Here is a 14,701-nt window from a genome sequence, read left to right as displayed (position 1 = left end):
GCTCCATCCTTTTATTTTATTTTTTTAAAGATTTTATTTATTTATTTATTTATTTATTTATTTATTTATTTATTTATTCATGAGAGATGGGGGTGGGGGGCAGAGACACAGGCAGAGGGAGAAGCAGGCTCCATGCAGGGACCCCAATGTGGGACTCAATCCCAGGACTCCAGGATCACGACCTGGGCCGAAGGCAGATGCTCAACCGCTGAGCCACCCAGGCTGCCCCGCTCCATCCTTTTAAAGCTAACCAGCATTCAATGAGCTCCTTCTAGACGCACCGCACCCTCCCCTTTATCCTAGAGCATCCTTGAGATAAATATCCCAGTAATGCATCCCTCTCAATATTCAGGGGTAACATAAAGGTCCTACCTAGGAAACCCAGAAACCTTCTTGTTATTAGACAAGGAGAGCTGTGCAAGTCATCACGTTTCTCTTTGTACCTTGGCTATTGAGACTCTCAGGTGTCAATTGCTTCGTCACAATAGCTGGTCTTAGCCAAGCAGCAGCTGGTCTCTTACCTACCATCTGGATCTTTCTCTTCCATCTCTGCTTTTGTGGGTCTTTCATCAGACTCCCTTCTTTGAAGATAGGCAAGGTGTGAATCACCGCAGTGTGCAGGCCTTGTCCCGGGGAATGTTGGCATCACAGAGATGAACGAGACCCTTCCCAGCCCTCAACGAGTTCGTAGACTGGGAGGGGAAGTGGGAATAATCAGGGATGTACATCAGAGCACCACAGGGGAGGATGTGAAAAGAGCTCCGGTACAGGTGTGAGGGAGCTCCCTGGGGCCCAAATGAGAGTGAGCTTACCTGGCTGGGGAAGCAGGCAGCCCACATGGAGGAGGTGGCATCCGAGTAAGATTTGAGAAAGCAGTAGGATTTGGGCCGACGGAGCTTCGCAGAGAGGTTCTGCTGGGTGGAAGGAGCACTGCAGAAGCGGGAAAGTAGGCAGAATGCTGGGGATCAGCGAGGAGTCTGCTGTGGCTGGAGCACAGGACTCCTTGGGCATGGGGCGGCCTCCACCTGGTGGGTATGATGTTGTCATCATCCCGTCTGGTCCCCTCCCCGCAGGGTGTGATCACAGTCAAGGGCCTGGTCGACCGGGAGAAAGGCGACTTCTACACCTTGACAGTGGTGGCAGACGATGGTGGCCCCAAGGTGGACTCCACCGTGGTGAGTAGGACCCCATGGCACCGCAAAACGTACATCTTCACCAGCCTCCCCACACACGGGCCAGGAGGTGGGTGAGGGTTTTGGCCACCCGGGCACAGCGCTGTGGCTGTCATGCCCCACCGTCCCAGGCAGCGTAGGCTAGCGATGAGAACACAGATGGGTGCAGCACCCCACTGCTGGGAGGGGGCTGGGAGAGCTGCTGACTGCTAACCATTTGTACCCTTGCCTTCTCTGCCTTCTCTCTCCCTTGGCCTCCTGCGGGTTCTGTCTACAGAAGGTGAGTGGCCTTGTGGACTGGGGCTCCTCCCTGGACTGTTGGCTGTGGCCAGTGCTGGCCCAGTCCCTGCCTGGCGCTGCACTTTCCTGCCTCCCCTGGAGATGGGCCCGTGGACAGGCCTGCAGCAGGTTCCTGCCCAGACCCTTCACAACCACTCTAGTCCAGTCTCGGGCACATTCCCCGCACCCAGTTCTGCCCTTCCTGCCAGTCCAGGGGGCATCTGGGGTTTGGTGGGGTGGGGGGAGGGTAGTGGTTAGATGCTAGCAAGCAGTAGGTAAAACACACAATGGAAGGAACACTGAGGCTTTGTCCCAGCTCTGCTGTGTGACATAAGCAAGTCGCTCAACCTCTCTGTGCTTCTCTTTCTTGGGTCTAAAATGAGGCTCATGCCAGCAGCCCTGAAGCTGGCAGGAGATGACAGATAAGAAGGCTTCTGTAAACTAGGCCCCAAGGAGCATATGAGGGGAGTGGCATCTGTAAAGGGGAACCTCGCCCTCTCTTGGGGGCTGGGGGAAGGGGCGTGTTATGTCACTGTATACGTGGGGTGGGGCACATGGTGCCCAGGCCCGGGGTGTGCGGGGCAAGGGCAGCCATGGGAACGGGGTGAGTCACTGCCCTCAAGGACTCTAGGGCAGGGACACTACGTGCTCGGAGCGTTTTGAGGAGGATGACCTCTGAGGTCAGAGGTGTCCGGCAGGGTTCCTAGGAAGGTGGGCGAGGCAGGCAGGGGACCTCAGGCTGGGGGCTGAAATGGGGGAGTCCCCAGAGGAGGGGTTACCAGGAGGGCATCCTGCAGTGATAATGAGAACATGACCAATGGATTGGGCTTGGGCACCCAGCTCATCATCACGTGGGGCGTCCAGCTCATCGGCAGCCTTGGTTACAGCCACATGTCCACTCCCCACTGAGTCCACATCACGTTAGTCTAGAGGCTCAGACACCAACCCACTGTCCAGGCTAAGAGGCACATGCAGCTGCTTGGAGTCCTCTGCCCCACTGCTCCCTGGAGGTGCTTAGTTCCAGTGGCCCTGGCTGTGGCTTGGCTGGACCGCAAAATCCATCCACATGGGGCCAGCCTGGAGATAGTGGGGCCAAGAGCAGCCCCCTCCACGCCTAGTGCTCTCAGGGGGCAGCCGGTGAGCAGAACCCTCAGTGGTGGACACTAGGCAGGTACGTTGTGTGCCGCAGCTCCCAGCTCGGGCCCCTGGCCACCCCATCTGGAGATGCTGAGGCTCAGATTAAATGGGGCCCTCTCACCAGGCCTCAGCAGACTCCTCTGTAAAATGGGCCCAGTTGCAGCTCACCCCTCATTTTTATGAGAGTCTGGGAGCTGAGGCCAGGTGGAGCCTGCTAGGCAGCCAGGATGCTGCCCGCCGAGGCCGCTGGAACCCTTCCGTAGCTCAGCAAGCCCCCTTCCTCTGCCCGGGCACACACTCCTGCACAGGCCTTGTGTCTCCACAGTCACTTTACCCTCTTCCAGGAAGCAGGACCTACAGCCTTTTGCTCTGCCCTGGCTTCCTCCCAGGCCCCAGGTCCCACTGCCCCAGATACACCAGCCCTGTTGGCCCCAAGCACTGGTGGAGGTGTGGAGGCAGGCGGAGGGACCTTTTAAAGGTGGTAACATTTCCTCTGTAATGCCGGAACCCCCAAACCACAACTCACCTCCACCTGACTCCGCCCAACCCCCCCGCAGCCCCTGTAGGCCCTGGGATGGATGGGGAGGCAGCAGGAAGGGGCAGACGGGGGCGGGCTCTTGCATAACACCTTCAGGCCTTTGGAGGCAGAGGAAGCAGATTTGGACAGGGAGGCCCTGGCTGGGAACACAGACCCAGATCTAACTCTATAGACCTTTGCACCTGCCCCCCGTTCTCACCCACTGAGGCTGACTCTCTGCCGCTGGGAGCACCTCACGAACATCACAGTGGTAATCCCAGAGGAAGCACCTGTGTGCCAGGCTCTGGGCTCAGGGTACGATAGGAAACCAAAATCAGACATAGCCTCTGCCTTCACAAACCTAAGACACAGTGCGGGAGGGACTAAATTATCACACCGGTAAATGTATGCTACAGGAGAGAGGCTAAAATAAGATGTCAAGGAACTCAAGCAGGGCTTCCCTGAGGAAGTGGCTCAGGCTGAGATCCACAGAAAGCATAGACTTTTACCCAGCCAAGAAGGAAGAGTGTAAAGGCAGGGGGGGGATAGCATATGCAAAGGCCCTGTGGTGGAAGGAAGCTCAGGAAGCCTGAACAAGGCCTTGAGCGGAGCAAGAGAGTTTGGAGGAATCAGAGCATGGAGGCCTCCGAATAGCGTGCTGGGCATCTTTATGCCCGTTTCACAGATGAGCAGGCTGGGCTCTGGGACTTCACAGAACTCCCTGACCAAAATCATGATGGATGGGCAGAAGCCTTAGTGAGTGGGATCATGCCAGGCAGGAAGCAGGACGGGGACCTCCTCATACTGCCCTTAACTTTTTGTTTGCTCATTCATTCCCCCCAAAGCATCCTGGCATTCTGTGTGTTTTTGTTCCTACTTTCAGCTGAGGAATTAGAAAATCAGAGGGGTTGAATAATTTTTTCCAAGATCACACAGCTGATTAATAAGTGGTGGGGTTGGTCCTGCCACCAGACCTGGGCTTGTTGCCACGTGGTTCTGACAGCTGCCTAAGGATACGGGGGCATGGCTAGGATGGAGAAGGAGGAAGGCCCGATCGGCAGGGAGGGTGCAGTGGGTCTCCTCTGTGGCAGCAAGGTTCTGCAGCCTCTCTGTGGGGCCTGTGTACACTGGAGACAGGCAGGCCAGCCTGGGAGCCCCATACCCCAGGCCCAGGGAAGGAGAGGATGAGGTTCGCCTTGGTGCGGGGCAGTGGGGGCAAGCCAGGCCAGGGATTCCTAAAACCTAAGCCCCTCTCACCCCCTCCGAACCTTCCATCAGTGAGCCTAAGGGGCTTACAGACACAAAAGCTACAGACACAAAACAAAACGCTCTTTGCATACAGCTTGCATGTTGCCATCTGAAAGTTGGAAATTCCTCTCTTCTCCCCACTGGGACCACTAGGCCACCTCATGATCCCCCACCTCGTTCTGAAGCCCCGTGTCCTTCCCTTTAATCCAGGTCCACAAATGAAATGGCCTTTGGGCAATGTCTGGCCGTCAGATGTGTTTTGGCCAGCTAGCACAAGTTTTTCCTTTAATTTTAATTCATCACATAATTCCTCATAAAAATCTGGATTCCTGGTTCCTCTTGAAAAACAGGAAACTCTACCAATGCCAAGCTGGCATTCCTCATGGATTTTTTTTTTCCTGAGTAGCTTCTGTCCCCTGTAGCCAAGGCCCCATGCCTTCCTGTCTCAGCCGCACCACCTCTGAGCTGCGCCCCCCACCCCTGGACCCCTTTCCCGGCCTCAGCATCTGAGCATGTGCAACCCTCCCCATCACACTGCTAGGAAAGATATGCTCAAGACCTCTGCGTAAAGTCCAAATGCTAGTCAACCTTCTGGAATTATCAGAGCTCCAGGCCCCAAGTGGGCCCACCGTGGGAGCCTGCTGTTTGGAGCCGGGAAGGGGAAGGAGGTGGGAGGTCTCTCTGGCTGCCTTCACCCCCAGGTCTACATCACGGTGCTGGACGAGAATGACAACAGTCCCCGGTTTGACTTTACCTCTGACTCGGCGGTCAGCGTGCCTGAGGACTGCCCCGTGGGCCAGCGAGTGGCCACCGTCAAGGCCCGGGACCCCGACGCCGGCAGCAATGGGCAGGTGGGCACCTAGTGAGAGAGCTGGCTCCTCCCATAGCCTCTCAGCTAGAGGAGGGGTGTTCAGATTCCCCCCAGTCCCAGCACCACTGCTCTGTCTTCACCCTCATCCCCAAAGAAAAGGAAGCAGCACTGTGCAGGCTGTTGGCCCTCCCTGGGTCAAGTGAACATGAAACCCGAAGGTGGGTCACAGCTCAGCCCCCCATAGCAAGCTGAAAGCAGAGGGGGTTCATCCTTCCTGGTGACTCCTTTGTCACCTTAGCCACAAACCCCTCAGCATCTAGGTCCTGTGTGCCAACCAGGTCTCAGAGAGGACATGCTCCTCCTCCTTCCTGCTTTGGGGTCCTGTCCCACAACAGGAAGTGGTCATTCCACATGCACGCTCCCCAGGTCTGGACACCCTAGAGTGCAAGGAGGAGGGGTGATAGAGCATATCTGTCTTCCTGCTGCTTTAATCTGCTTTAATCTGTCCTGTGAATTAGGCGGTATGTTTGAGGAGGTTTCCACCGTTTAAAAATGGCTTGCTCAAGGCGCCTGGGTGGCTGAGGAGGTTAAGCGGGTGACTCTTAAATTCAGCTCAGGTCAGGATCTCAGGGTCATGAGATTGAACCCCACGTTGGTCTCTGCGCTCAGTGAGGAGTCAGCTTAAGATTGTCTCTCCCTCTGCCCCCCCGAAAAATGGCTTGTGCACCTTTGGGGGACTGAGTTTGGGGTCAGAAGCACAGGTATTCAAGCCTTCATTCTCTTGGGTATTTGCAACCCATGTGACCTTGGCCAATTGTTCCATGTTTCTGAGCCTCCTGTCTGCAAACTGAAGACAGCATCTCCCTCTGAGCGTTGTCGTGAGGGCCAAATGGAACCCATGTCACACTAGGGCTTGCGCCTGCTTCTAGCAGGGCCTCCAGAACTCTTAGTACTTCTGCACCTCTGTCCTGGGAAACATCTGTGCAGCGGGACTCACACCCACTCTTCTGGCCTCTGGGCCAGCATGCTGGCATCTCTTTACCCGGGAACCTGCCACAGGTCCTGTGCTGCCTCAGTGGGCCTGCCACACACATTTTGAAGGACAGAACCACATTTGCATAAAATGTTCTCTTTTCAAATGCCTTACTGAGCAGAGGGCCCGGGAGGGCAGAGGTGGGGCCCTTGGCTTAACCCAGTGGCCTGTCCTCTCCACTTTCTTGCCCCTAACCCTCCCTCCTCCCTGACAGGTGGTCTTCTCCCTGGCCTCTGGCAACATCGCTGGGGCCTTTGACATCGTCACCACCAATGACTCCATTGGCGAAGTGTTTGTGGCCAGGCCTTTGGACAGAGAAGAACTAGACCACTACATCCTCAAGGTGGGAACTCCCCGCCCACCCGCTGCCCTCGGCCTCTGTTGACCATCCAGAAGAGCTCGGCATACCCTGGCAGTCGTCTTCCTATATCACTGGTCCTCAGTGGACCCAGAGCAGGAAGCAGCAGAGGTGTCCGTCCCTGTCATAAGAGCTGGGAGAGAGAGCCCAGCAGAGCTAGTAGAGCCCTGACTCTTCCACAAATAATATGACTTTGGGCAAGTTATTTGCCCTCTCTGTACCTTGGTTTCCCTTCCTGTGCAATGGGAGTTGCAGGTGAGAAACAAGCACAGGTGTGAGAAGTCACAGAGGCCATCATTATTGCTGAATTGCTATGGCCGGCACGTGTTCTAAGGACCCTGGGAACCCCAGGGCCACATTTCTGCAAGGGTCTGGGCCTAGAGAGCACTTTCTGCTGCCCTGCAGGCATCCAGGAAGCATCCAGTCTCCTAGGCACAAGGTCAGGGTATGGGGAGAGCTCCAGCTCATTGCTGAAGAGATTATGGAAGGCTCTCTCTATGTGCCAGGGCTCAGATAGGAGTGCTCAGGGGTATCTGAAGCTAGAGGCAGGAGCCCAGGGTCAGGTAACGGCCATGGTCAGGGGCTGGCACAGCCCAGAACACAGATCAGGAAGTAAAGACCGGGCACACCAGACTGATTCCAAATACTGGCCCCAAGTCAGACAACAATTGGGCAAGGATTGTTTGCAGCATGGGGCAAAAGGTAAAATCCTGGGGAGAGCCCAGGGCTGGCAGGCCACCCAGGGGTAGGGATGGACCAGTGAGTCTGTCTGCCTCCCCACTGGGAAGACTGCCCTTTTGGACCCCGTATTCCTGATCCTTCCCCTCCTTGTAGCCCTGAATCCCATCATCTCCTTTCTCCAGGTTGTAGCTTCCGACCGTGGCACCCCTCCACGGAAGAAGGACCACATCCTGCAGGTGACCATCCTGGATGTCAACGACAACCCTCCAGTGATTGAGAGCCCTTTTGGGTACAATGTCAGCGTGAACGAGGTGAGGGCAGCGCTCGCGTCCCTATAGCTGCACAGGGGACGTGAGTGACCCTGAAGCACCTGTTTAAATGTCTGCCTGGCCCACGAGGGCCTCACATCCGGCAGGTGGGGTGTGGCCCACTCATTCACAATGCCAGCCGGAGTGCCAGCTCCTGGAATGCAGTATCTTTTTGTGGGAGGCATAAAGAGGAGACAAGAGGAGAGAGAAAGAAAGAAGCAACCTGTCTCCACTGCCACTGATAGGGAACTGGGATTTATCCCCGGGAGAGCTGCTTTTAAACAAGACAACGGGTTTACTATTCATTCTTAGACTAAGCCACTGAGGGAAATTTCTGCCTAGCATCACTGGGTATCATGCCAGTGATAGCACCATAAAAGCAAGGTGGTATAGGGCTTTAAAGGCCTGGTCTCAGGCCAGGCTCCCATGATTCAGACCCAGGCATGCTACTGAGAGGCCGTGTGACCTGCATACATCCTTTCCCTGTATCTCCATCTTCTTGTCTGTGAGTGGAGATGACATCATACCGAACTCATGGGGTTACAGAGAAGAGTCGGTGAATTCATGCAGCCCCACGTGTAGTGGGCGTCCACAGAATGTTCACGACCAGCATCTGTATCCTCCTCATCTGTGCTCCACAGAAAACAGAGCAAAGCTTTCTAAAGGCCCAGGTGAAGCCCTTGGGCTCCCAGGAGCAGGTGCTAACCTTTGCCCCCCAGGGTTTGAATCCAGAATGACCTCTTTCCTGCTCTCCCTGCAGAACGTGGGTGGAGGGACTGCTGTGGTCCAGGTGAGAGCCACCGACCGTGACATTGGGATCAACAGCATCCTGTCCTATTATATCACTGCGGGCAATGAGGACATGACGTTCCGCATGGACCGGATCAGTGGGGAGATTGTCACGCGGCCCGCCCCACCCGACCGTGAGCGCCAGAGCTTCTACCACCTGGGGGTTACCGTGGAGGACGAAGGCACCCCGACCCTGTCGGTGAGTAATGGGGGGGGCGGCTGCAGGGAGGGCAGGGTGCTTGAAGGGCAGCTCTGACCTCTGTGCACGGGCGAACGAGGTGGATGGGAGTGGGATGCCTGCCATGGGTGAATCCTTGGCAATTCCTTTATTGTGCCTTTAGAAGGTCAGCCTATGAGTGTTTATGGAGGACCCGCGTGTGCAGAACTGGTGTGCTGGTGCTCCTGCCTCTGCAGCCACTCAGAGCCTCTGTTCAGCCCTCTCTGCCCAAGCAGGGCAGCTCTGTGGGATGGTACAGATTGAGCCTATACCTTAGGGCCTGGCCAGCCCCACCCCACTTGTCACGCTGTATTAACCCATACTCCGCCAGATAAGAAAAGGTACTCTGTCACGTTGCTATGACGCGCTGTCACAGTATGTCTAGTTTGGACGGGAGGAATGCTCTTGGTCCAGTCTGGTGCTTGCTCAGAAAAAGCGCCCTGCCCAAGGCAACATGCAAGGTTTGTGAGGTTGGAGGAGGCAGGACCCGTGGGACCGGATAGCAAGACAGTCTGGGGGTGATGGGCCGGGGTGCGAGCCGTTTGCACATTGAGAGGGGGAGATTTGGAGTCGGGAGCCCTGTGAGCCGGTTGCGCCATCGCCGGCAAGTCAGAACCTCTCGGAATGTCGGTCTCGTCATCTGTAAAGGTGTCTGGGGATTTGAATTAGCTCCTGTCTGTGGAAGTGCTTGGTAAGCCCTGAGGAGGAGGATTGTATAAGCTCTGAATGGCCGCGGTAATGCTGCATCGAAACCCAAACCAAATGGGAAGACGGAACACAACCATTGATTTAGGGTCAGCTTTGCAAACTGTCAATTTAGGCCTGGTTTAACTGGGAGCCCACCTGTGTTGGGGGGGCAGCTATGTGGCGTTGGAAGGCTCAGCTATTGGGGGCGGGTCGCCTATCTCTCCTCTTCCAGAAGGCTAGCTCATGCTTGTTCACGTGGAGCTAGAAAGGGTTCAGGACAGACAGTGAAAGCACACAAGGCCTCTTGAGCCCAGGCTTGGAACTGTACCGAGGTTACTTCTAGCACATTCTGTTGGCCAAAGCAAGTCACAAACACTCATCTTTTGAAGAAACAAGTTGCAAATGAGTTAAAAAAGAGTGTGGATACACAGATACAGTGTAAAGGATTGGGGACATTTTTGTACTGTCTTTCCTAGGAACTGATCTTCAATGAGGCCTCAGTCCCGTCCCTCTGCCTCCTCCAGATGACTGTTAGACCCCTCCCCTTTGGCAGCAGCCCTGTAGACTGTGAGGTCAGAGCAGGCCTGTTTACATGGCGTGTCTCTGGGGAGGATGGTGGAATTTGACCAATCCCAGGAAACCACATTCTGAGATGCCCAGCATATGGGACTGGCTCTGGGCACACCCTGGGCATCCTTAGTTCCATAGCTGCCAGCGTCCCCACTGGTCACTTCAGCCATTCCCACCCAGTGAGCTAAACAGAGGCACATTTACAGGACACATGCAACTACCTGAGGGGGGAACAGGTAGGGGTATCATTACTGTGTGACATGGAAAGAGTCCATTTTGACAACCCCTCCCTAATTGCACCTGGCTTTGGGGCAAGTCATCATCCTGGTCATTGCTCCAATAGTATTTAGAGACATGTTTGGCTGTAAGTGACAGAAACTCTAGAGTTATAAATAAATCAGAATGCATTTTATTCACATAACAAAAATTCTGGAGAGAATTACAAATGTTGATTTTGTGCTCGGTGACGTCAGAGCTAATGCCTCCTGACCTTCCCCCATGGTTGCAAGATGGCCACTATGGCACCAGCCATCATGTCAGCATTCAAGACAGGAAATGACAAGACAGAGCTATGCAAGCCACTCCTGCCCCTTTATCAAGAAAGCAAAAGTTTTTCAGAACTACTCTCCAGAGTTCTGCTTATGCCAATGGCCCAAAGTGGTTCATATGGGCGCCCTCGCTACAGAGGAGATTGGAAAAAAATGACAGAATTGTCAGGACTGGCTTATAATATGGGAGCCAGATAGATCATTGCTTCAGACAAAAACAGAGCTCGTTAGTGAGGGAAGGGTAGAGGATGAATTGGGGGTGGGAAGCTGAGAGCGTGTGCCGTGCGGCTGCTCCTCATCCTGCCCTAAACCAGTGCACACACCAATCTCACCCAAACCCCACAGAGTTTCCTTGGGAGGCAGTCAGTGAGACCCATGATATCCTGAGACCCTGCATTTTGGAGGCAACATCTGGCTTCCTTTTGGTCCCCAGAAGAAAAGACAATCAGGGAACTGTGAATCACCCCAGCCACACTTAACCACCACGAATGGGTGGGCCACTACCCAAGCAATTTCTGTAGAACTTGAGACCAGTCCCTGTGGCCAGAAGGTGTTTTCATCTGCTGACACCCCACCCCCCCAGAGACCCAGCCTAGCCCGGTTGAGTCCCATGAGCACTGCCTCCTCACCCATTGGTCCCTGATATCCTGGCCCTGCCTCAAAGCACGTCTCAGGCTTTCCAGCTCCCTGGCAAGACTATGAAGAGTTGGGTGATGAGAGGTGTCCCTTTCTCTACCGTCCACATTCTGGTCATCACCAGCTCCAGCCCCAGAAAGGAAAGCACCTTCCAGATGACTAACATCAGGCATGGGGGTCCCTGGGGCCATGACCGAGAAAACATGTGTTTGGCTCCTGGGCTGTAACACCATGCGTGATGCAGACAAACAGCACCAGGTACCAGCCAGGGAAAGGTTTACAGGAGACATTTTTTAGGTCCTTTGAACTTTCTTTCCTCCTCCTTCAGGTTGAGAAAAGAGCTCTGGTATTTGACTTGTGTAAGGGACACCCCACAGGGAAGAATGGCAGTGGCCACGGGAGTGTAGTTGAGAAGTGAGCACTAGAGCTTCTCTGTCCATTCATTCGTTTATTCATTCATTCATTCAGGCAGCCAGCCAGCCAGCCAATGTTCCCCAGATGTCCCTGTGTGCTGGGCACCAGGGACACAGGGAGGACCCACTGTTGGTTCCTGCCACAATAAAGTGCAAATGAGTAAGGGAGGCAGTGAGGCTCTCCGTACATTGAGGAGCACTAACAAGGGATTGGAGAAGGCTTCTTAGGGGTTAGAGGAGGTGACACCTGGGCTTCTTGTCACGTGGTCATAGCACAACAAAGGATATCCTGGACCCGGAGAGCTGCCTGAACAAAGGCCTAAGAGCAAGCAATGACCAGGCATGGCTTTGGGGAGCCACAGGTAGTTCAGGCCCAGGGGCAGCATTCAGAGCCGAGAGCATGGCTCGCTGTCTACATATCCTCCTGGGGACATTGTCTCTGGGGTCTGCCCTAAGAGCTGATCACACTATCTTCTCAAGTGTCCCCTCTGCTCCCTCCTGGCACAGGACAGGCTGCAACTGGCAAGCCAGGGCACCGGGAGCCAGTGCCCCACCATGATTGGCATTTGCCTCCAAGGAGCACTGGACCCTTGAAGATTTGCTTTGCTTCTGTGGTCAGACTGTCCCCTCTAGACAGTGAACCCCTGGGGTCAAGCACAAAACCGAGGACCAGGCCAGAGGTGACCAGAGGAGGTCTCTACCCTGCTATTGGGCAGATTTCACCAGATGGATATTCAAGGGTAGGGTTGTTTCAAGCCCTCTTGCATCAGTCAGAGCCTTGAGCAGCATCAGAACAACCAACCGTCCCAAGGCTTTAGGAAAAGTCACCATGGTTTTATGGGTAGATGCCACCCCACACATATCTGTCTAGGGATGCCCAGCAGACCCACACACTGTCCTCCTGTTTCCAACTGCAATTATCTGCCTGGTTCAAGCCAGCCCTCACTGGCCCAGGACTAACCTTACAAGGGCAAGTAAGAGTCACTCCTTTCTTCTTTCCTTCATTCATTTAACACCAAATACATGCCAGACCTGTGCTGGAGGCCGGGAAGTCAGACACAAGTTGGGTACAGTCCTGCCCTCAAGGAGCCTAAAATCTAGGGGGCAGGTGGACAGGTAACAGGAAGTCACCACTCTGGGATGTAATAAAGTGCCAGGAACTTGGAGTCAGGAACCAAGGAAGGTTTTCTGGAGAAGACATCATTTGCCTCTGTGACTTACACGGTGAAGCCCTCTTACCCGGGGAAGCCTGCTATTCAGCGACCAAGAGAAATCTTGTATCTGAACCCTCTTATCTCTTCATTTCTCCCTGGGCCCCACACCCCAATTTCCTGAGAACTGTGCATTCCTGTCCCCACCCAGCTCTGAGCCCTGTGTCACCCAGAGCTAGGAACAGCTGTGCAGCAAGGGGCATCCGGGCCAGCCCAGGCCCGCCACACAATGGTGTGCCAGCCAGCCAGGGGAAATCACTGCACGGCCTCAGCTCTCTGGATAGCTCCAGGACACAGGCAAAGGAGGCCAGGCTTGGGGGAGGGCTCTAAGTGGCTGACAGAGAGGCCCCTGCAAGAGGAAGGGCCGGGCCCAGGGAGGAAGGACGGAAGGCAATAGCACCGGGGAGGTCAGGAGCTGCCTCCAGCCACAGAGGCACCTTGGCAGGAGAATGGAGAGAGGGAGGGCCTGACGGGGGCCTCCCTGCCGCACGAATCACAGCCAGCAGGTTAGATGATCCCAGCCAACCAGCTCTGGCTTCTCAGGCTGGGGGGTCGGGGAGGGGGGACCTACAGAAGTCACCTGTCCAGGCAGAAGGTCAGAAGTTGCCCCCTGCCTGCTTGTTGGTACAAGAATTTCCAGCAGTAGCCCAGTGAAAGTCTGAGCTGGGGACATTGCTCTTGGCAGCTGACCTCTGATCTTCAGGGCCAAGAGCTCTTCTGTTTATTAAACTTGGACCCCACTGTTGTTGATGAAGTTTCCCCTGGCTCGAGCTCAGGAAACCCCCACCTCGCCCCTTCCCTGCGCCGCACACCAAGTAAGCATGCCTTCTCTGCCCCACAGTGACATCCAGATCCTTCCCTTACCCCATATCTTGAGGGAGGTTCCGCAGCTGCTCACGTGCAGTGCAGGTCTCCTCCCAGAGACCCTGGTCAGCTGAGAGCTCCTCCCTTCCCCTCTCCCACAGTGAGCAAGCAGGGAGGGGATGGTGCATGGGCCCCCAGGCCCACCAGGAGTCCTGTAGTTTCAGGGTTGCCAGGCAGAAAGGGGAGTGGCCGAAACCTGCAGAAGGAAGGTGAGCCACGGGCCTGCAGGCACAGGTTCACCCCCCAGGGCCCTGGCATGTACCATAGACAGGTCCAAGTCCTGGCCTATGATGCCATCCATTCAGTGAAGAGGAAGGAGCACAGGCCTGAGAAGCAGAACACCTAGGCTTTAGTCCCAGGTCCACCTTCACTTATTGTGACAAGACACAAGTCTTTTGGAGTCTCATCTTCCTGTGCACTAAATGGATACAATAAAGCCTCTGGTAGGGGAGGGGGAATCAAAAAAAAAAAAGGCAATAACACATGTGTAAATGTTTTTGGAAAACACAGTATCGTAACAGAAAAGGCAAAGAGAGAGCACACCAGCTGCCACTTCTCCAACATGTGCCCGGGGCGCATTGCACGCTCAAGTCAGCATTTTCTCAGTAAGCTATATTGATATTTCAGAATCCCTCCCAACATATATTTGAGGAAGTCTTGCCACTGGATCAGAATTGCAAGATGAAATGTGAAATGAAACCTCGGCGCCCCCCCGGCCCCCCAGCCCACACGAGCTCAGGGCTCTTGGGGAGATCCCACTAATCACAGACAGAGCTGCTAAGCACTAGAGCTAGTAGAGGGTCAGAGGGGGGCCCTGGGAGTGTCCAGAGAACAGGACCCTGGCATCCTGGTTCAACCCGTCACCCCGCAACTATGCTTCAGTTGTCAGCTGTGCAACTAGGTCTGAAGGACAGGCTGCTACTGGAGCCGCAGACCTTTTTGCACTCAGAGTAGGTAGGGAGGCCGCACCCGTACAGGAAAGAGGGGCGATGCTGCCAAACAGGCACGGTGAGTGCCCAGTAGAAGGGCTACATGGCCGGTGTCCACTGTGGGCTGGGACTCATGTGGAGCTGGGCTGTCTACTTCTCGAGAGGTCTCTGCACCTGGTGTCCTGGCTGGCAGTCCCAGTCCCTTTCTGCCCATTGCTGTGTAATCACAGACCAGCCTGGGCATTCCAGCTGACCCCCAGGAAGGCCCCTTCCAGCAGGCAGCGCCCCAGCTG

The 14,701-nt window shown here is 55.1% G+C and overlaps 1 protein-coding gene across 15 annotated transcripts in view; it reads left to right on the top strand.

Moving 5' to 3' along the window:
* The window catches only part of CDH23 (cadherin related 23), a 410,879-nt gene that overhangs the window by 329,470 nt on the left and 66,708 nt on the right, over nt 1-14,701 (top strand). For 13 of the 15 annotated variants that reach the window (XR_005986846.1, XR_005986845.1, XR_005986847.1 and 10 more), the window contains 6 exons: nt 1,074-1,175; nt 1,450-1,452; nt 5,055-5,204; nt 6,412-6,540; nt 7,419-7,547; nt 8,305-8,532. Coding sequence is in view for 11 of the 15 variants with exons in the window: in XM_041749258.1 (XP_041605192.1) it covers nt 1,074-1,175; nt 1,450-1,452; nt 5,055-5,204; nt 6,412-6,540; nt 7,419-7,547; nt 8,305-8,532 (741 nt within the window). In the remaining 4 variants the exon portion in view is untranslated. Of the gene's footprint in view, nt 1-1,073; nt 1,176-1,449; nt 1,453-5,054; nt 5,205-6,411; nt 6,541-7,418; nt 7,548-8,304; nt 8,533-8,674; nt 9,835-14,701 lie in introns of those variants that run through there. The other 2 variants (XM_041749268.1, XM_041749259.1) reach the window with 2 other exon arrangements.

The sequence above is a fragment of the Vulpes lagopus genome, chromosome 3 (assembly GCF_018345385.1).
Source record: "Vulpes lagopus strain Blue_001 chromosome 3, ASM1834538v1, whole genome shotgun sequence".
In the NCBI taxonomy this organism is placed as follows: Eukaryota; Metazoa; Chordata; class Mammalia; order Carnivora; family Canidae; genus Vulpes; species Vulpes lagopus.
The sequence above is the reverse complement of the archived record's forward strand: the minus strand, read 5'-3'. Positions and strand labels throughout refer to the sequence as shown.